The sequence below is a fragment of the Lates calcarifer genome, linkage group LG11, assembly GCF_001640805.2.
Source record: "Lates calcarifer isolate ASB-BC8 linkage group LG11, TLL_Latcal_v3, whole genome shotgun sequence".
Lineage (NCBI taxonomy): Eukaryota > Metazoa > Chordata > Actinopteri > Centropomidae > Lates > Lates calcarifer.
In genome coordinates, this window is record NC_066843.1 from 7,205,889 (window position 1) to 7,228,870 (window position 22,982).

General features: G+C 38.8%; 1 protein-coding gene and 1 long non-coding RNA gene across 2 annotated transcripts in view; one reads left to right on the forward strand and one right to left on the reverse strand.

Moving 5' to 3' along the window:
• Positions 1-14,571, forward strand: part of LOC108902993 (uncharacterized) — a 29,923-nt gene extending 15,352 nt beyond the window's left edge. The window contains exons 3-4 of the long non-coding RNA XR_001964173.2: positions 12,785-12,857; positions 14,433-14,571. This is a non-coding gene — a long non-coding RNA (uncharacterized LOC108902993). The remainder of the gene's footprint in view (positions 1-12,784; positions 12,858-14,432) is intronic.
• Positions 1,339-17,906, reverse strand: shisa9b (shisa family member 9b). The gene is made up of 4 exons (XM_018705061.2): positions 17,004-17,906; positions 14,392-14,498; positions 7,846-7,986; positions 1,339-4,939 (listed from the first exon to the last, which is right to left on the reverse strand). Exons 1-4 carry the CDS (start codon positions 17,501-17,503, stop codon positions 4,557-4,559), a joined length of 1,131 nt encoding a protein of 376 aa, XP_018560577.1. The 5' UTR covers positions 17,504-17,906; the 3' UTR covers positions 1,339-4,556.
• Between the last annotated feature and the right edge of the window lie 5,076 nt (positions 17,907-22,982).

A 22,982-nucleotide genomic window follows, 5' to 3' on the forward strand; every position in this document is an offset into this window, starting at 1 on the left:
TTGAATTCCAGTGCAAGGCTATGCTACCAAATATATAAACAGAGCAAAACCTTGTCTCTGGTAGCAACAAGTCCTCCTCCTTTCATTTTCTGCTCTTTTGTTGTTGTATTGTCGTTGTCATTTTGTTTAATCATGTACTTCACTTATCCACTAGAGACAAACCTTAGACTCTCTGTGGAGTTAAAGTTACTCCACAAGGCATTAGCACTTGGCTGAATCGATTCAGCTCCTTTATTTATCAGGCCTTGACAGATAAGCACTTATTGAGTGTTTCACCTGAGAGTGGCAGCTCCTTCAAGAAATGCCTCTCAGTGGTGCTATATCTGTGGTAAGGATACAATGAAGAAATCAATGTGCGTAGCTCCCAGTGCTTGGACTAAATGAGTGTGAAGGAGCGGTTGTAATGCACAACCTGTTGTTTTTTTTTTTCCCCTCTTTACTGATCCAGAGCTTTGGACTGTTATTTCACTATGAAATATAGATGGATACATGAGTCAAATCGACAAAAATATCAGAATGACAGTGCACTGAATAAACATCCTTTAAAAATATGTATCTACACACTGCAACAGATTTCATAAATACTGCAAGGAAATTTGTTGTAGATTAGCAAAGCAATTACTAATAAACAATTATTTACAATCAATATCAAGGCCCAGGTTACTTCTCTAACTGAGTAGTTTAACACAAACATGTAACTGTTGCACCGTGAAACTGTTGCATCCTTTTTGCTGCTACTGAGACATATTGTTTCACAGGATTTAAAAGCACCAAATCAACCAGGTCAGTTTATATATTCATAACTATCATGGGAAAATAAGGATGTGGCTTTAAAAAAGTCTGGAAAAGGGACAGTTAGTAAAAATATTTTTAATGTAGACAGTATAATGACACTTCACTTTTTATAGCTGGATCACACTAAAACAGAAGGTCTCATAAACTGTGGTATATTATATGGAAGAGGTCCTTTGGCTGCACTCTTCCATGTTGTTATGGTACCATCTGGTGTGGTATTGAGGGGGCAGTCAGCTAAACCAGCTAGAATCATAGTTTAAAAAGGAAGAAAAACAACAGAAGATCTCTATTGAGCACCAAAAATGTTATAGATAACTTACCTCTGTAGAAATTTGTTTCTTTGTTTTTGTAGTTACATGCTTCTTTTTTTTTTTTTTTTTTTTTTGCTGATGGTACACTGTGTTTGTTGTTGGTTTTTTGTAAATTAAAAAGAAAGAGGGAAGTAAGTTGAATGAGTAAGATACAAAATGCATAAAGTTGTATGAGGTGCCTTCCAGTCAGGACTTCACTTGTGCAGAATACACTCTCCAGTTCTACCTCTGGAAGTTCCTTTCTGTAAGCACATCTACAACATGCAATCTGTGTTAAAACGGGGACCCTTCAACTTGAATTTCCTTTTGGGGAAGCAGTTGCACTGGGCCAAATCTGGATGGGGATGCTACTCAACATGAAAGTTGGGTCATCCTGGACCCGTTGACAGAGCTGCAATGCACACTGGCAAGTGGTCACAAAAACACATGTAACTCAGGTCCCACTGGTGATGTTGTGACATAATACTGAAAACTGAGTCACAGAAGTTATAGCTCACACCTGCTGCATACACATTGCTGTGCTGTGCTCCAACAGGAACAGTCTTGGAAGTTTTTGATTGCACCTCGGAGTAGCTTTACTGACATATTTAACCTGTCAGTTGGAATGTTAAATCAAGTCAACAAAGATTGTGCTACAGTTGCTCATTGCCAATAACCTTTGTTCAAGGTAGGCTACACTCTGATGTTATATCTAATACATGAATATGACATGGCATGCACTAGCTTACAGAAACCTTGTGTCACTGTAAAAGGCAGCCATAGAGGTTTTACACATTAAGTAAATGTTTCTTGAACCTTGGACTTTTCTAGACTGCACTGAAACTATTTCAACATACCTAAAAACTTAAACTGAATCACTGGTTCAACTGCAAATTCATATAGTTCAATATGGCAAAATTGGCATTGTAGAGATTCAAGGTTTTTGCAGGACACTGGCAACATGGGGATTATATTTTATGACACAAACAACATGTTGAAAACATTTAAATGCTCAGCTCAGTAATTTTTCGGGATAAATTGAGGATGCTGAGGTTGTAAATATGTATAACTGGGGATCTTAAAGTAAATTTGTAATGTATATAAAGACACATTATAACATTCATTAGAACAAGAAAGTAATCAGATACTGAGCCAACACTGATACAAAGAATTGGCAGCCATCGTAGTGAACTGTATTAGACCATTCCTTTAGACTCTACCAAAATATAACATTGCTGCTGCATTCTCACTACTGGATGTTGCAATGCAAACACATATTATACAAGTTATTATTACACTAGATCTTCATGTGTAAATATGGTGTACTGTAGCTTAATAAAAGTGATTTCAGTAAAATAATTTGCATTCATAAAAGAAGTGACAAGTGACTATACAATATTGTTTGCGTAAATAAAAACACTCACTTGTATTTGAATAATGTAGATAGCAGATTTCATATAAATGCGAAATAAACACTGAAAACAGCTTATTCATTATGTGAAAGGACAGGTTGGTGCACTAGATATACATCTTTTGGAAAATAGTGCTTACAGTTGTTTTGAAAGTCTGAGAATATTATAAACATCTATCCAAATACAACAATCTGCAACATTTCTGCCCTTGTTTTTGATTGTAGATTTTGACTTGAAAAGACATAAATACACCTTTTAAACTAGTGATTCCCACTTCCCACTCAGCTATGAGTACAGCCTTGTCCTCTGCAGCTTGAAATAATCAACTGCATGAGTAAGACTTGCAGGCAGTCCTTTTATATTGCTTGGCTGGGAAATCAGTGCAACAAATGATCAACTACACCTGAAAACCCTGGTTACTAAAAACATTTTGCCAAGTGTGGCATGAATTCTAGTGTCCTGATGCCCTGTTTTAGTCAGTTCTCAGTATTGGTACGTCAACAAGGATGAGAAAATTTGTGGATTCCCAGCAGTCATCCAACAAATTGTCTAGATTTATTTAGAGGACCCATTTATTTCTGTAGTAGCAGACATAAAAAAACAAACTTTACTTAGCTTCACAACATCTTTACATTCTTCCTGACAAAAGTTCATGAACCGATAACCTTCAGAAATAGACATGTCAACTGCTAGCACATTTAGGCCTGTTCAGACCAGATACATTCATTAAATGTGAGGTTTGGGATTAAAATCACTTAAACTACGTACACTGATGCAAACTGTGAGCCACCATCTTCACACTCAAAATGACTTTTGTTGGGGGCATAATTGACTACTAAGCATAAGACCCATCACCATTCTATTACTGGGGCTTCATCTACAGTATATTCTAGGATAATCACACACATGCTGGTACTGATGAGAGGCACTATTACACCAATACAACACTGGTTCAACAATCTGTTGCTACTTCTCCTAGTTATCACAGAAATGTATGTTATCAGTAGGATGTCTGTTTGGCAGTGGCTTGGTTTGAATGCATTTGCAAGTTTTTCCCTTCAAAATGAGACATCTAAAGTGACCATACATTCACAAAGTTTAAATGGATCTTAAGTCATTTAAGTCAACAGTTAACACTTTCACGGACTGAACTCTCTATATTTTAGGAATTCTGACTGAATGAAGCTGAATAACTTACTTTTGGACAATGTCTCAAAGTGCTCTGCTTTTTTACACATTCTGGAGGACAGTACAAATGTCAGTAATATTTTTGGAGGGTTCATATTAAGAACACAGTAAAGCTTAGGGTGTGAATCATTTGGATAATGAAGTAAAAAAAGAAAATTCTAAAAATTCACTGTGAGCTCCCAAAATGTTAGATAGCCTCATTTAACTGTTTTCTTACTCATTAACAGTCACTAGTATAACACACTGAAAACTACTAAAAAAAAAAAAGAAGCTAGAATTTGGACCAATCCAAGCCAAAAATTTAATTTTGGACATTGCACTTATTGAATTAGTGCATTCATTTTTATTCTTCATCATGTAAGCAGTGCCAGTCATTTTCAAACAGTATCTATAAATTGTCCAGTGAAGCCATTTCATCAATACCCAATTAACCCTAGACTACTCAGCCCTGATTAAATACAGTAAATAAGAAATATTTTCTTATTTAGATGCTGTTAATTTAATAAAAATTACAATACATACTCTAATTTTTAGGTCCTTTGATATCCTTAGTGAATATTGACAACTGTACTGTATGTGTCACATGTCTCATCACTCATATATATGATTTATTTAGCTTTTGTTTTGTTTTAGCACTTGGATTATATGAATATTGATGACAGTATATTCATCACTGTGCCCTCCTGAGACACACTGACTGGTACCGAGTCTTGTTACGGCACACTTCACCTTTAGGTGGTGTCCTTAATGCTGCCCATTACATGCACAACAACTGCGCATACAGCAGTCTGTGCTGCTCTCTTGCAAAACCACCCTCAGTCAGCAGTTACTGTTTTTCTTAAATGCAGACTCCTGATGTTTAGACAGTCACTCATACTGTCACTTCTGTCTTGCTGTTGGTGACAAAGTATGGCTGTGGGGGCAAGTAACGCGTGGTGTGCAGCTCCTTCTCTATGATACAGAGTTTCTTTGGGCCATAGCTCTGTCGGAGTCCGAGCGTGTCCTTGCTGTCCCAGGATCTTAGCACTCCCGGGCTGGCAGCAGTGCTGGAGCCGTAGGACAGCGACTGGGAGCTGTGGCTCTTGGGGCTTTTGTATTTGTGTCCATTCTGCTTTGCAGACAGCTGTCTGGGTGGGCTGTAAGGATTGCTCGGCTCTGGCTCCATATCCACAGCTTCCATGGGAAGGCTGCCCTTGGCTGTCATCTCGATCACTTGCCGTCGGGTGCTGTAGAAGCTGTCGTTAGCTTTCTCTGCTAACAAATACACAAATAAACTATGTGATAGTTTTTTTCCTTTTGTTTCCTGAGTACAGAGGTAGGCAGGCAGCTAAAAACTGGCCAACAAAACAAATAGAGACATAGAATCAAGTAATCTAACTTAACATATTTATCAGATTTTGTCATAATAATTTTAATTAAAATATATTTTACATTGCACGTTCATGAAATCACATGAAAAATATTTCCAATTAGCTTTTTAAACCACTGTTGGTTTTACCACCCCGACAAATGTCTATATTTCCATAATTTTTCCAATAATTACTTACGCTAAAATTGTGGCACTTTTGTCTCCCCCTTCTGGCAGTGAGAATAATTATGATTTTTGATGATTATGATGTAGTGTCCTCACCGTCGATTGCTTTATTCTTTAACACTTTTTTTTAGAGTTTCTTTTTTTTTTATCCGGAGCATAAAAAATGTTTTTGGACACTTCCTAGGATCTTTTCAACCATATGCCTATTCTGTCTCCATTGATACAGTTGCTACCTTCATCAGCTCTAGCAAACCAATAATTGCTGGTTGATGTAAAACCCATCGCTACTGGGGCATCAGCGTGGGAATGTCGCCACAGAAACCAGATTTAAAACCCAGGGATACTGTGAAATACAGAGAGATTTGTAATGTAATTTGAATTATTAGCTATTAATGCTTGAAATGGTAGGTAATGTCAGAGGTAATTCAGGCCCATATTTTTCCATAAATATTAGTGAAGATATATCAGTACAATAGCAGTTATTAATTGTGAATTGATGGTGATTATTTTGAAGCATGCTAATGTGCTGTAGAATGCTAATAGTGTTTACTAAGTTGCAGTAGCCTTTCCATCAGCCATTAGGTAAAATTAAATTTCTCCCAATTAAGCTATAGTAAATACAGTGTGTGTGTGTGTGTGTGTGTGTGTGTGTGTGTGTGCACAGTCAGTTATTAATAACACTCTCATTCTGCTCAATATTTGTTGATTTTCCGGTGTATGAATATATTTTAGTATATTTTAGGAGCTGGGAGCTCAGTAAGGCTTAGATGTGTGCCAGTAGACCACAGCACAGTATATCTTGTCTTTTGGCATTTGCCTTGCTATAATCATCTGCTATAATTTGATCCTATAACAGCCGCAGTGGTGTGATTTTATATTGGTGCAGACAGTGTACAAAAACAGTATTCACAGTATTCACTAATTGAGCCTGTGCACATGAAGCTTTGTCTTTTTACACTAACGTTTCAGACTTTTTTTTAATGTAATGTCTCCCAGATACTCTTCATCAACCGCAGGCAGGATCACACTTAATGGTACATGTGATGGTGAGCAGCAAATCCTTTACAGCAGCCACTTCAATAAACCCTCTATCAGTGGAGGTAGATATTAAGACCACAGAGGCTCACATGACTCACAGTGTACAGTAGAGCTGCTTCCCATCACCACACCCCAACTCATTTGTGTTTTGATTGCCCCTGATTGTCTCCTGTCCCCAGTCTCATTAGCTAAGATTTGCTCTATTTTTATTTTCCCTAATGATAAGTTTGTTTGACGGCACTTGAGTGGATCAGTGGTGGAGAAGCTTCAGCTGCTCGAGCGCATCACAAAAGAAAGAGAGAGAGAGCAGTTTTATGTGATTGGGCCTACCAAACACATGCTGATAGCTGTCATCCCTTCTATGGCCAGGTCTGTCAAATGCGGCTAATTGATTCAGGTAGAATCTATAAAAAGATTCCCATTTCACTGTGCTGGATAACATCAGATACAGATCCACAAATACTTCTACTCCACACTTTGATGCTGCTTATTTCTCTAATTTACTAGGATTTTTTCTGTGCTCATATTAAGAGCAGAAGAAGATGACTGCTGGTCAAAACAGATTTTACAATCAATTACTTTAGATTTGACTGGATTTTTGTTTTTATTATTCTAGTTTAGTAAGAAATTCTATTACCTTTTGAGCTGCCATCATTTTAACATCAGCAGCATCCTGACTATACATATACCATTACCATAATGTGCACAAAAGGGCAACTTTCTTATTTTGCACTGCAGTGTCCATTTTATCTTGTGATTTGTCCTGAGGAAATTTTAATTCAAGCACTTTGACACTGTTGTTTTTCATGTCTTCAAAGCAATTAGCAGCACCTTGTTTAGTGGTACTATTTCGGTATTTACTATGATTTCTTGTTTTAAAATACTCCGTGTCCAGGTACTGGCTGCAGGCTCTCTAAAATTAGCTCATGAGAAGACCAACAAAATCGCTTCTATAAATAAACTTTCAGTCCCCATCCCTGTTGGCATTGATGGACTATGGATTAACTGACAAGGATTTCTGTCAGCCAGAGATTTAAACCAGCTAGGTTTCTATTTAAGGAAAAAGACGATTTTTTCAAAGTATGTTTCCAACAATGTGTGGCGTATATGTACAGGAATTTTTCTGTATCTTGCTGAAGCAGATAAGAAATTAAAGACTGGGCTTTGTTGTCTTACATCATTTAATACTAACTAAAAAGTGGAGCTTATGAACAACTGCAGCTGGCAGAAAATTTTAATAACATGTTTACAATAACATTTTTCTGTTGAGACAAGCAGTGTTTAACATTAAATTAATCACATTAAATTTTTACTAGAATTCATAATTCATGAAGCATTGCATATGAATTTTCTGCCTGATAAACATATAAACCTGCCTCCATCATCACTCAGAGTACAGTATAGTTCTGTTGTTTCCGGTTCACCCAATTAAACCTTGATATTCCTCTTTAAACTGTATGATGCAGGGAACCCCTGATTAATTATGCAAGTTTTATTTGTACAGGATGTAATGAGCTACTTAATCAGATGAAATGTTGAATGTTAATTGCTTTCTCATTGTCATGGCTCATTGTAAACAGATTCTTACCCACAGCCTTGAGTGTGGCATACTTGTTGAGATCCTTGACAGGCTTCTGTTGTTCATAGGGGCTGGTGAGATGTCCCACAGCCGGGTAGGGCTGAGTTATCAGAGTTGATGTTTGAACCACATTGTTCATCTGGTTGCTATCTAAAGGAGGGAAAACACAAGTTGTTAATGAACAAAATCCCTGTAATCACTGAGGTCATATGTTTGAATGTGTATGCATTAGTTATTTTTATGATTTATTTAAATTAAAATGACTTGGTTTCCTCTAAGTGACTATTACACAATGTTGAACACCCAGGATGCAAATCAGTTTGATGGATGCATGTGAATATACAATAATTGTCTCTCTAGGTTGGTACTGTCACTTTCCCTTAAGTAGGCTTTTTGTGGGCACCCAGCTGGAGAGTCATGACTGCTCTTTGTAAAACTGTACTAATCCTACAGTAGACATCTGGTAAATTAAAGGGTGCACAGCAAATAGACTGGCCCCCTGCCTACTGGCATGACAGAGCAAACAGATGTTCAGAGTGTCTTCTCCGCGTTTAAATTGGAGGAGATTAGTGGAACGTACTAATTCACAGGCAGCGGTTTGAAGACTGCTTCATGTGCTGTGTGCTGTATACATGTATATGTATACTGTATAAGGAGACCTGGTTCAGAGCAGGTGCCAGTATTAATCCAGTGTCATCAGCACTAGCCTGAACTTCTTACTGCTGCTGTTAATGGTTAAAGTTTACAAACTTTAAAATGTGTGGAGTCTGCTAGTCCTCATTCTAGAATGTGTCTGATAAAAACAGATCATTAATACAGAAAATAGGTTAATTAGGCTCTTATTCCCCACTGGTCAGCAAGAAATTTTATTACTGTGCTAATTAATTTAGAAAGCCTCAAATTATCAATGCTGTCTCATGAAATGATGCAGAGGACAGCTTGGGTGATTCTTTCACTTCACCACACCTCGACAAGTGGGTGGTGTAATGAGTGAGACCACATTTGGACTCACTTAAGGTAGCACAAGATTGATGGTGCCACTGCACTCTCCCTACAATAAGGAGTTCTTTATAACAAACTCCTCTGTTATTGAAAGGCTTATTAAAAAGTGTAGTCGTTAAGAAAGACAGCACAGCACTTTCACATGTACAGATAACTTATTAAACTCAGTGATGGAGTGGTCTTCATAAGATCTCATTACTCACTTTAAATCTGTTCAAGAAAGTTTTACATGTAGCTGTGTACAGTACAGTAGTTGCTGACCATGATGCCATGCATGATGTTGTGTGTTGTGTGTGTGTGGTGATGACATTTGGCTGTTACAAAGAAAAATAATCATATTTTCCCAAAAAAATTTGGCAAACTTCTGCATCAAATCTATTTGTGTTACCTTGTCAGGTTCTTTTCTGAGCTTGTTGACCTGTTTCAGTTTCAGACATTTCATTGAAAGTGGGCCATGCACACACACAGACTCTGATTCAGTGTGATCTTGTTTAACATGAAAGTCAAATCAGATCTTCCGCCTCCATAGAATACACAGTCATACACTGTAAATATTGTTTTCCAGGAAGTCCTAGGGACACATAGTCTGCTAAAAACAACACAAACAAGAACACTCTGAGATCAAATTTAGTCCAGTGCTGTTTTGTGTTAGATAAGCTCATTCAGCCATGGGAAACTATTTTGATGTCCTCATTAGCTGAGCCACCTAGTTTGTAAGCCACACCATCTGACCGGTCTAGCCCGACTATCTTGCCTTATCCGATACTCCAGTCAAGGTCGAGATCAAGGCATCCCCTTATCCCCTTCCCCTTCAGAAGCCACTGAAATATACTTAGTAATATTGCCAAACTGTTTTGTGGCCTAATATTTGTCAGAAACATTTATTTTTCCAAGCTGTCTGTATGTCTCCAGTGTCTCAAATGTCCTCTAGTAACATTCATACTATAGTCTAAGATGGGAATAGATTTCCCTGCAGTTTATAAATGGGGGCAGAGCTTCTGTTAACATCTGGTGCAACTTTGCTATTTTCAGGATGCCAGGCTCAATTTAAACCGATGTGCTGATGTATGTAGTTGTTTATCTCCCTCTTTAATGTTTGTCTGGCTTTATGTTTGACTGATTGTCATTTGTGGTTGTACTGTTGTCAAAGTCACAGCTTTTATGTCAGAAAGTAGGCCACTTCTGGAGACTTGTAAGGTTAAAGACTCCATGGTTGTTGCGGGAAATAAGCGAGATAACGCGCCAGACACAGACACCTCCCTGGAACTCATAAAAGATTTAAGAGAGTATTTTGGGAGCTGTATGCCCTGAAATAAATGGTACAAGGAGAAGGGCGCTCTTATTTACAGGCAGCCTACTTTCAAGTTACTGATGAAAATATTCTATTCTCTCTCAGTCAATATCTTGCCATTTCTGTCAGAGCTCTGAAATATCAAAAACTATATTTATATTGTATATGCACAAAACCACAAATTTACAGTTGAGCTAAGTTATACTTAAATGTATGTGTAAATTATTTGATCAAACCCTTTTATATTTATAATTAATTGTAATTAAATATGTATTTATCAGGTAGTTATTTACTTTTTGCACATTAAAGATGCCATATGTAAGTTTTTGCTACCACTACATAGCCAACATTAGCATTTACAAGACAAGAGGTTACAATACACCCTCTGGCCCACGCTACTTCTTCAGAAAGAGAGAGTAGACGGGACACTGCAGTGACTCACTATTGCAAAGTGGTATTACGAGATGGGACTGGCCAGGGCTAGCTGGTTAGCAGGTTAACCTCAGTAGAAGAAAAGAAGCAAAACAAAGCTAAACATTGCCGTTGCTTTCTACTGCTGGAACCAACTCTTGGTGAGTAAAGGAATGAAGTTTGATGCTGAACTTTTCTAGACCATTAAGTAAACTGCTGTTAATGTTAATGTTGACTATGTGGTGATAGCAAAAACGTACATATACCATTCTTAATACATTATATCAAAATGTCTCAGTCAGTGTATCCCAAGAGCCATCACTTGGCCTTCCCTTTAAAGCAGTTCAGACTGGATCAGCTTGCCTGATACAACCCTCCCTCTCTTGAGCTCCTACAAAATCAAAAAAAAAAAAACAAAAAAAAAAAAAACAACCTTCAATCATAACACCTCAAACTTTGGTTTCTCGCTAACTAGATAACTCAGAACTTCTGTGAAATAGCCCATGTCGCTCTGGAACAGCCCTAAATTACTCTAATTTTGTTAGTTATGCATGATACAGCTGGAGCTTCAGGATATGGCTGTCAGGATGGTGTAAAAAGCAAAATTTCCCACTATTAAAATAAGACTTCATGAGTGAGACTTCTCTTGCATCAGTTAAATTTAAGAGTAAAGACTGGAGATGCACTACTCAAAATGTAGAGAAGGTGGGAAATTGCAATTCTGATTTTTTTTTTTTTAATGTAGCCAGCTCCATCCAACTGCTTTTCTTTTCTTTTTCCAACTTGAATTTTTTTTTTTTTTTAATTAAGTCTCTACATGTTTCATTGGCTAATGGCCCCACCACTGTGTCTGTGTTGTCAGTTGTCAATATGGTAAAAAAACTCTAGATAAACAAACTGTACCAAATACTCACGATTTCATTTCACAACCTAATAAGAATGAAACCAGAACAACTTGTGTCTGCGTCTAAATATTTTTAACCTCTCTGTACTGTAAGTATGTAATTATCTCCTTAAAGGTTTGAGGCATCAGTATGCAGTTCAGAGTACAGTATATGGCAGGTGGAAAATAGAACCATAGGTAGACTCCACATTTGGCAGCGATTTCTCAGCTGCTGTCAGAGGTAATGCAGCTGAAATACATTTCTATCTGGCAGTGAGGAAATGGACTGTCATGCACCAGTGGAGTGTTGGCAGTGAGCGGAGACTTTGTTCTCTCTGGCTGACTGCCTGGAGTAAAAAGAGGCCACACTTCACAATTGCCCCATGTGCGCACATGACCAGCAGGACATGAGCATGATAGTACTGGTAGCCAGAGAAACGCAGCTCACAAAATCTGTATCACTGGTGTCTTGAGCAGAATGAGAGCTCATAGCCCAGTCTAACAGATTTTTGTTATCTTTGACAGGCAACAGATGAGGAAAAGGAGCTCCCTCTAGAGCATTTCAATCACAGCTCTGCACCACTATCCATAATATACAATGACTATTATAGCTGGGGCACGTATGGTCACACCTGCCGCTAAAAAGCCACAGCTGGAGAGGACAAGTACAGGATGGATTCATGTGGCATAAAAAAATTTCACCTCACCTATTGTAACCTTGCAAGGATTGCTGTCAAGAAAACAACAGTCATTCCTGTGCTGTTGCCTTTTCAGTTACACAAAAACCCTCCCCATTCCTCCCTGTAAGACACAGCAGCCAGCACACTGTGCCCTGGATCTCCATGTCCAAGGTCACAAAATAACAGGAAAGCTTCACTCACTCGGCCGTCTTTTCTTCAGTATAGTAATATATGGATTAAGAGGCAAATATTCATCTTGAATAAACAATACTAAACTGCAAAAGTGCTTATCTGAGTTCAGTGCAACCCATTATCTGGAAGATACTAATCATACAGAAGTAAACACTTAAGAATCTACCCTATATGGTCGTATTTGTATTGTTGCGTATCTATGATTTGAATTTGTCTTTACATTGTTGTGGACTGGACAGGACACATTCTGTCATTTGTAGTAATTTTCCAGATGATTACAGGCTTAAACTAAAACTTAATATACAATTATCATCAGGTGTAGTGTAATTTTCTGACTCAAAGGAGGAGGCAGGTGAGGTGTGACAACTTGCAGGTTTTCAGAGCACTTCAATTTTTTACTTTAAATAGCTGTAGTAACTGCACTTGTTTCATAGTACAATAATATTGTGTTATCTCACATCATTAATCATTTTCTTTCATTTACTCCAGGGAAAACCAGGGAAAATGGAATTTTAAATCAGGACACAAGTTTCTCACTGTGTCTGCCTACAGTTTGTGTAATGTAAGTTTACAACCACACCACAACATGTTAGCACAGATCACTTCAAAATGTGCAATTAGCAAGTAAATTCATCAGTGCATTATTTTATTGAATTATATTGCTATATTGTTTATATTGTCATACTACAACTATAAAAAGGTGTAATACTGTCCACATTGCACTAAAGAAAGCATACAGAATATATTTCCTCACACTCAGTCCTACCTGTCAAGGTGTTGGCTGGTTTTTAATGAACTGATAATTATTCTGGAGGCAAAGTAAGAAAGAGAAAGAAAGAGAGCGCTCTGATTTTAGAATGATTAATTATTATCATGTCAGTGCTGACACCTCACCTTAGCTGATTTTTAGAGAGTTAAAAAAAAATTAGCTCAGCTAAAAAGAAAAAGATACCTAGCTCTTGAAATAGAACACCTCTCAGTTTTTGAGGTTAGTTTGGTTTGAAACCTAATGGGATGCTAAAATGCAGATACAAATTTAAAAAATGCTAAAATATTTGTGCAACTAAAGCCTGGCTACGTATGATGAGATAATTTGAGATAAGGTAATCACGTGCCACGGGTGCCGAGAACAGGCTGGTTTTCATTCCAACCACAGATTACACCAGGTGTTTTCACTAATTAGCAAACCCTCCAACCTAATCAGTGAAATCACCTGCTGTACTCCTCCACTGTAATGAGAACACACAAACTTCTGGCTTTCCATAGCACATGATAATCACTGATATTTATTATGCAACTGCCTCAGATGAAACATCTTAAGCATCATGTGCATTAAGGAAGATCAGGACATCACTTATTGTCATTTATTTATTTATTTTTGCTTCATTCTGTGATTCTTTTTATACTGTAACTACAGCACTAAGACATCATCTGGTTGGACTGGCTTCTAAACTCTGCTGGCCAGGGAGTGAGGTGTAACTATTTCACTTAATACATCCTGACATCAGACCTGTTCAGTATTAAGAGACTTTATCCTCACTTAAACCAAAGAATTTAGCATTTACATTTTCATAAATAGAGACTATAGCTACAAAAATGCTGCCTGACTGTCAAACCTTAATTGACTGTAGCTGTCAAGCCAGTAAGCAGGTTAGCCTTAATAAGCACCCCTTTCTGGCTGTGTGTATCGGCGTGGGTGTGTGTAGGCGTTGGTGCTGATGAGTGAGAGGACGAGGTTGCGATATAATGTGTAAGGTCTTTGCATACAGTAACCACTGGCTAAGAAAGGAAGCTCTAGGTTGTCTGTGGTAATTAGTGTGTATGTTAAGTGATGGCTGAGGGCGTGACTAATTGCTTCACCAGCCCACAGGATTTTGGATGGATCTTTTTTTCCCATTTCCAGAGCTAATTCAGGATAGGCAAGCAAACATGTGGAAACAATATTAGGTTTATATTTGTTTTTTGAAAAATCTGGGGACTTATGTGAGTAGATATACACTGGTATAGGCAGAGTGTTTTTAACAAACCACTCTCTCGTGTGAGTGTGTGTGGTAGGTGTGTAGCTTACAGTCTGCTGCTGACGTCCCAGTACTTACGGAGACTGTTGACTGTGACTCTGGTTTGTATGTTCTCATAGTGCTGGCCAAGTCCGATGTCGTCCGTATGTTCTGAAGCCGGGTGGCGGATCACGTGTGCAAGAGCCCTGGACAGACGAAGAAAAATCTCAGAGGATGACTTTCAGTAAATAACAACTGCAGATTCTGTGCAGGCCAGCAATGTACTCCAGGTTTTGTTAGACATGACAAATTATATTCTTCATCAGTGCCTTCTGAAATTAACTGAACTACCTAAATCTGCTTAGACCGTAGGCAGTGGAAGGAACACAACTGGTTTCTCCCGCGTCTGAGTCACATGTTTGTACAGCAATCAGTGGGTTAAAGGGCTACTCCTATGATTTAGCATTACTCTTCCATAAATTAGGCAACCTCGCAAGAAACAGATTAAAACAAGAATGGTCAAAATTGACAACAGAAGCTGAGATATCCTTACTTTGACCCTTTAGTGTGGGTCAAACTCCAATAATCCTCCATTTCTCGTCTTTATTTAAACTCTCCCTGGTCCAGAAAGCCCACATCTTTCATCATTCACGTTTCAACTTTTTAATGCAGGCTTTCTGTTAAAAATTGAAAGAAGTGTTTATTCCAGTTTACCATAACCCTGATTACATCATGATGACATCATCAGGGTCATTTTCTCAGACCTAACAACGCTCCACTCGGACCCACAGAAGACATCATACAACTGTGCTCACAAGCATAAGCTGCCAATATATTCTGTCAGAGCCGCTCAGCAGATGGTTGGACAGGTTCAGAAACACCCCCTCACACACACACGCACACTTACATTTCATGACATTTGCACCCGCTTCATGTCATGATTGCCCAGCTGTGCGGACGTGAGAAAAGAGCCAGGGTTTGATCATGACACGACTACTTCTGTCACTTTTTTCATGTGAACCACCAGGTGCAACATTTTGCGTGTCTTCCAGAAGAGACTGTCCCCCCACCCTCCTGTGGCAATTAGCTTTTCACACCACCTTCAAGTGCAGCATTCAGAACAACTATAAAAATATCTGACTTATGACACGGTCCCACAACACATTATTTGTACTAGCTCTGATCAAGCATAAACTGACCCTTAGTAGCACTCCTCATTAATGCCGTTTGAAGTTTGGCAGCTCTGACTACATTTAGCATCGCTGTTGGGTCTGATCAAAAGAGTGCTGTATCGTACCTGTAACTACACTCGCCAAACAGTGATGTGTACCAAAGTTAAACCACTGGAGGTCGTCAAAAACAAGACCTTTTCTTTCAAGTCACAGAAAAACTGTGATGGCAACCGATGGTTTTCTGAAATTACTTTCTCAAACTTGTCACCTAATGATACTATATATCAGGACTTCAGCTGATTATTATAGCTATTCAGCCATCATAGCTGTTTAACTATATCCAGAGCCTGTCTACTTCAAACTGAGCTTTCTGTAAGTTTGTGGGGCAGGTTCACCACCTTCCAGGTATTTTGTAATTAACTTTCGTCACAGGTGTCAGCTTGGATTCATGTAACATTGTCTATATAAAAAATTCTGTGCTCCTTCAGAATCCAACTAATCCAAATTACGGTGTACAGGTGTCCAACCTGTATTGACCTGCACAGAGACTATGCAGTGTCTCCTCAGAGCAGACATTTTTCAGCCCAGTGTGCATTTGTGAAATGTGTTTGAGAAAGATGGAGTATGCGTTCTTGTTCTTATATCCCAATGGGGACTTTAATCTTAATGCACGCTCACCCATGGGGATTTGTGTCGCTGTGGGGAAGACAATTGAGGTCCCCATGGATAGAGACAATTAGGTTAACTTTAGGGTCAGGATAAAGTTGGTTATGGTTAGAGTAAGGGGCTAGGGAATGTCAGTGAGTGTACCCACATGGAAGTGGAACGAGTGTGTGTGTGTGTTTGTCAGATGACAAAACTAACAGGTACATCTTGCAAATAGTTAACAATTTGGAGAAGGAAAAATTGGGTTGTTGGTTTTTTTTTTTTTTTCAAATCTTTTCAACCGTAGAGGTGACCCCGTGCTTGGTTTCAGTCATAACATGCTGAGAATAAATTGAAATATTTTTAGTCAAGGCCAAACACAATTTTTGTGTTAACCTTGGTCACTTTTTTCTGGGTTATATTTGCACCCAAAAATATCTGTTTTTACCTTGAGCAGGGACACATTTAAAGTGTGTAGCACGACATTACTAACAGTCATCAGCTCCAAACTGAAGTTGCAGGCCAAAGACATCAGAAAGACACTTTTGTCTGTAACTCTGAAAATGTACATGTGACACACTGTTGTGCAGGCTGGATGAATAACTTACAATTAGCAGGCTGAGTTTCATCATGTTTCTAGGGGGGAACTGATGCACTAAACCCAGCTGTGGTACCAGTTAACCTGTTCTCCCACCCAGGTATAGAGATCACCTTTAAAAATGTAGTTTGAGAGCAGCTGAATTTTGCTGTGGGACTTGGTATTGGTGAAATTATTAGAATCCTATTCCACACAGATGAGTGCTTTATACACAGGGCTCTTCTGTACACATAATTGATCACTCTAAAGTTATTGTCAATGAAAAAAAAACGATTATTGGTAAGATTACAACCTACCTTGACATGTTCTCTCTGTGCGGACGGTGCGACTTTTCCAAACCAAGCTTGGTGAAAATTCCTATCAGTGCCATTATGGCCACGACCCCGCATATGACATACACAATGAGGTTTGTTTTATCCTTCGCGTTTTCCAGCGCCACGTCCACTTTCGGCGGAGGTTTGCCCGTCATCATCCACGGCGGGGTGTCGTAGTTCTTACAGGTGGTCTGGTCCAGCCTGGAGCTTTTAAACGCGCAGCAGAACCTGAAGCCACAGGTGCCGCAGCAGTACAGGTAGCTGCCCGTCCTGCACACGAACGGCGGGTCCCACTGGCCCATCACGTCGTAGTAGCCGCGGCACTTGTCCTCCATGTGCGGGCTCTCCGTGACTGCGCTCTCCGAGTCGTTAAACCCGGTCACTAGCATGAAGTCGTCGACGGTCTGACCCGGCTCGCCCTCCGCGTCGCACACCATAACTTTCACCAGAAAGTAGCCGAGCAGCAGTTCAGTGCCCCGCATCGTTGCTCAATTTGTACTCCGCTTTTGACGCCCTGAGTCGCTCTCATAAGCCCGGCAGCATCTTCCGCAGAGACGACACACAGCCATGCGTAAAGGTGGTGAGACTGATTCCAACTTCCATGCGTAAAAGCACAGAGCGCTCCTGTACTTTTCTTTCCTTGGGAAAAAAAAGATTTAGATTAGTGTGCAAAGGCAGTTCAGGCACTTTCCAAAGGGCAAACTATTGTTGTAAACCGTTGGAGAGGGGCAGCATCACTGAAGCGGTGCCCTTGGCTGCGCTGGAGGGTGTCAGACACCTCTGAGGCTGCTTCACTCCAGAGCCAGTCAAAGACAGAGACAGAGAGAGAGTGGGAGAAAGACAACACAAAGTAGAAGGGACCCCGATGAGTGAGTGAATCGGGGGGGAGAGAGAGAGCCAATGAGAGAGAGAGAGAGAGAGAGAGAGAGAGAGAGAGAGAGAGAGCTTGGTGCAATAGATCTAATTACAACCCCTACAAAACCATCCAACCAAAAGATCCAAATCACCACACCAGAAAAATTCAAAACACAGGACTGGAAACTACAGTCACTACCAGACTGAACAATTTCAATACACAACACTAAATATAGAAACTACTAAATCCAGGTTATTAATGATAAATTTGTTTATGTTAGCAATGTCTTCACATGGGAGTAAAACATGAACAAACAAGCTAATTCTTAAGTAAAACTCAGCAGGTGTGAATAGCTCTGTCATTTATATGCTACAGAGTTACTTACTGAATTTTTAAAACAATTAGATTTTGGTTGTGAATTTCATTTTGTGCACAAATGAGTAACAAGGTACTGATCTTTCAGCACATGCTTGGTGTCAAAATGAAGAACAGATGAATCTCCCGTGTTTTCACTTCACTTGCTTTACATATTCTCAGTACGATGAGAGCATGTTTTAGAGATGAGCCTCCTGGCCTCTGTTATTATCACCTTTCCCACACAATTGTAACACAAAAGTGATATCTAAGAAAACTATGATTCAGACTTTTTTCCCAACAAGAACAGTAAAGTAGAAACATCTTTGTAATTCTTATGAAGGGTCAAATCAAATATACAGAATACAAACACAAAATACAGCATTATTTTATACTACTGTATAGACTATGGTAGCATTTAATCATAGCCACACAAAAACATGTCAAATGTAATTTAAATGTACCCTCACCTTGGTTACCAGCCTGGCTTTTATAAATTATATATACTACACCAACTGGTGCAACTACCTACAGACACTGACTGATATTTATTCGAGGAATAACTTTTAGAAATATTAATACTGCTACAGAGATTTTTGTATGTTAACGGTTATTCTGAATTAGAGTTTGATTAACCCTGGACTTTATTCCAGTGTTCATTTCATGCAGCAGATCATGTGCTGACCATGCCCCCTCAGCTATTAATTACCTATAGTTTACAAACTAACAGATGATGAAGGGGCCTTGACAAGCATTGATCTGAAAAAACCTAGTTGGCAATTTATTTTTAGAGAAACCTTTTCATCTAAAATTATGATTAGTGGAAGGAGGCTTACCATCTGCCACTTGAGAAATCTCACTCTTTTTTGTTTGATGTTGAATCATCTTAGCCATGAGAGGCAAGTTTTATTTACAACTGGCTGTCAGGGGAGGTTTTTGCTTGTCTTGTCTTTGTGCATCTTTTAAGTTCCCTATAAATAGTGCACATAGTCCCCAAGGATGAAACTTTAGCGTTCATTTAAAGTAAAGCCACTACAGCTTTATTAGGACCGGATAATCTCCAGACGGTGACATTTCATCTAAATGTTCAGTTGTAAAGTGTAAAATAGTGAATGACTGCCAAGTGAAACAAACAAGTTGTAGTTTTGTTGCTGCTTAAACCTCCACCAGTTGGTATTCTCACTATGGGGCTGGTCAGTGTTATTGTCACCCTGTGAAACATTGCTTTTGTTAGTACTTTTTTAATATTATAAAATTAATTATGTGGATAATATTTCTTTATGCACCTTACATAAAAACAACAAAAAAAACTGAAAAAAGCAAAAAGTCACAATTATCTTTTATCTTATTTTCAACTCAAGTGACATATTTCTGCTCTAAGACGACAGTAATCAAATATGTACAACCATAAATTTCAACAGTTTGTGCAACAGGGCTGCCACATGACAGCTGCATGACTCTTGCAGATACATCTTTCCCATAAATTTAGTGGCGCGAGTCATTCCGTGCCATTCTTAGGGTGGGAGCAGGTGGGCAGACAAGACTGTTGTAATTCTGTTCAGACAGGGAGAGAGTCTAATTAGATGCTTACACAGTGGGGAATTTTAATGTAATCCCTCTTCTGATATATTTGAGTAATGCAACTGTCACATGCATTGGCTCAGGCTTGAGACAAAACATTTAGGACTAGTGTGTTGCTCCAGTGTGCTTGAGCTGGTCTGCCTTGAAACCCATAAAAACACCTGTATGGAAACTGTGACATCAGTGTCTTAGAATAACTTTCTTTAACATTACAAATATGGTCTTATTGGCTGAAAGTATTAAAATAAGGGTGCTATTTTTAAGTTTTGCTATCGCTACATTGTAAACGTTAGCAATAACAGCTGTTTATTTACCAGTCCAGGAGAAATGTTCAGCATCAAATGTCATTCATTTGCTCACCAAGAGCTAACTCCAGAAGTGAAAAGCAACAATAATCGTCTACTCAAGTTAGCTTACTGGCTAACCCAGCCAAAGCTGTCCCATCTCATCACTGTTCGATAGCAACTCATTGTAACTTCCAGACTGGCTTGAAGAAGTAGTGCTGCTCAGAGGTCATAGTATAACCTCAGGCAACCTCCACCACCACCTGCTCCCGACAAGAAACCACATTCAGCATCAGAGAGAACTTATATAATAGTACATTTACAAGGTATATTTGTACATTAGGTACATTTATAAATTTCTAAGATGTTAGATACGCCTAGATACCTTATGATATGGCTTAAAATTAGGTGTTTTCTCTCTATTGTATTCTTTAAGCTGGTAGTCCCCAGCTACTTGATCAATCTTTCAGTTGTTTATGGAGGCAAGGGTCTGTCAGTTGAATATGGTACAATCAAATGTGTAGGAGAAATGTGCAGTGAATCACATCAGCATTTACACCCAGTGTCAACAGCATCGGTGACAGCATACTTAAATGGTTCTGACGTTCCTTCAGTAGAAAAGTTTCATACTTTAACTTTTCTGTGACAAAGGTTTTGATCTGCACTTGGACTGTTTCTGTTACATCTGTCTGCTGTGCATGCTTTTTGTTTCTCATCAATCCAGTCTAGTCTACTCCTGCTCATAAGAGCTCTATATTTCTATCTTCTTTTTAATCAGTTACTTGTACATGTCATTTTGACATCACTGTGTTGCACAGGTTGAAAGGACTCATATTTCAAAAACATCCTTTATAGATTAATGCACTATTGTCAAAAGGATTCCAGAAATAACTTTTTATATACAATCCTTCTCCCCAAGAAATAAATAATAATTGATGTTATACTGTAAATACAGGATTTTTTGTTCACCATTTGCAGTATATTCATTGGAGAACAACAGCTCTTGCCAGTGTTTTTAACTTCTAAAATGAAGTTTGTATGTTGTGTGTATTGTAGTCTATGTGTTGTACCATGATGGAATGAGAAAATATAAAGGTTTAAAGGGTTTAAAGTATAAAGGTCCAACAACAGCAAATATTTCTCCAGGGAAGTCTCGCTGTTAGCATGCTGACCTTTCCCATTCTGATATTTCAGTGTTCATCGCTGCATCATGCTTCATTATTCCAGTGTTTAAAGAGGTTGTAATGAGGACCCTTCATGACAAAGCGCTGTTCAGTTATATAAACTACTTTGCTTTCATGTGGCATCATTTTTATCATCAGATTAAGTTTCTTAAATCTGTGACAAATTCAACATGTCAGTCATTTTCTGGTAAGAATCACCCACAAAAAAATGTTTGTAGCTACATTTCTCTCTGAAAAAGGTTGTGGGACCAGTATGAAGCAGTAGGTGTCAGGCAGACAGTCTTTTGTCACATGACCCCAGTATTATGGCCTCTGCTCACAGACAGCTGTATGAGTTATTTATGCCAGCGTGGCTTGAAGCTTTCCGCTTCAAAGTGAAACACACAAACAGATGTTCATGACCTTCTGATTTGACTTTCTCAACTCCGTGGTTTCTTTTCATCTCCAGATTCTCTTGATACTGGATGAACTACTCATTGTTCTAATATGAGTCAGTACAACTGTGTTTTCAAGCCAGAGAAAATGGTAGATCATCCTGCATAAGACTGATTAAACTTTGTGGGGTATATTTTCTCAGCTTGGTCACATTTATTTTAAAGGTACCCTGTGGAGATTTTGACGACTGGTGGCCTTATGGAGTGATGGTTTTGAAAGTGGTTCATCATTTTGTACATGCATGAGTACACAGGAGAAGTGATAACACATTCATGCTGCCAGTTCCATACTGTTCCACTGATCGATGGCAGTGGTAATGCAAAGAAAACCAAGACAGTCTCACACCTAAGTCATAGAGATGCTTGGTCAGGACCCCATTGGCACTGGTTGCCCCCTCAGCGTCATTTTTCAGTGTATGGAGTAGTTCAATAGACTAACCCTAACCAAGTGCTGTGAGTGCCAAAGCAAATACCTTGAAGAGAAGAAACTGTTTCAGGTTTCAAAAATGTTGTATGAGAAAGGAAATGCACTCAACATGTCTGCCAGATCAGAACCTAGTTTACAAGAAAATATGATTTGGATTAGACTGAGAGACTGAACCTTGTGAAAAGGTATGAAGTAAGAGCAAAACATCTGCAGGGCCACCTGAATCATCCATATGGACCAGTTGTTATTAAGGTCATAAAGCACCATCAGAAAGGCTCCTTCACTTTAAATCATTGTGGGGAATATTATCAGTATTTGTCTCATGAGGCAATCACAAAACAGTGCACAAAGCCACTGGCAGGGAGAGTTAAAGCTGGAGTGCAGGACTTACATATAAACATATATATAAATTAACTTCCATTACATTTAAGCTCTTTATACTAGAGTTTTAAGCCTGGATGTCTGAGGTATCATTCTGGTAGCAATGCGTCCTGCAATGATTGGTTTGCCAGAGCTGAAGATTAGACAGAGTAGGCTACAGCAACTAGGAGTATTGCGGAAAAACGTAGGAAGTGCCCAAGTAAAACTTGTTGATGCTTCATATTAAAAAGAAACTCTGTGTTCAGAGGAAGGATTACAGTCAACAAAATAAAGCGATCAACCGCGAGGACACACGAGTTGTAAACATGCGTCGACAGTAGTTTGTGTAATTGCTCTCTCTGCCAGAAGGGGGAGACAGAATTTCCACACTGCAGGTTTTCTTTTCACAACTGTTGAGAAAAATGCACATGCACACTGTGTCTCTGATTTTAGTGTTTGTGTTTTTCGTCCTAGTTTACCT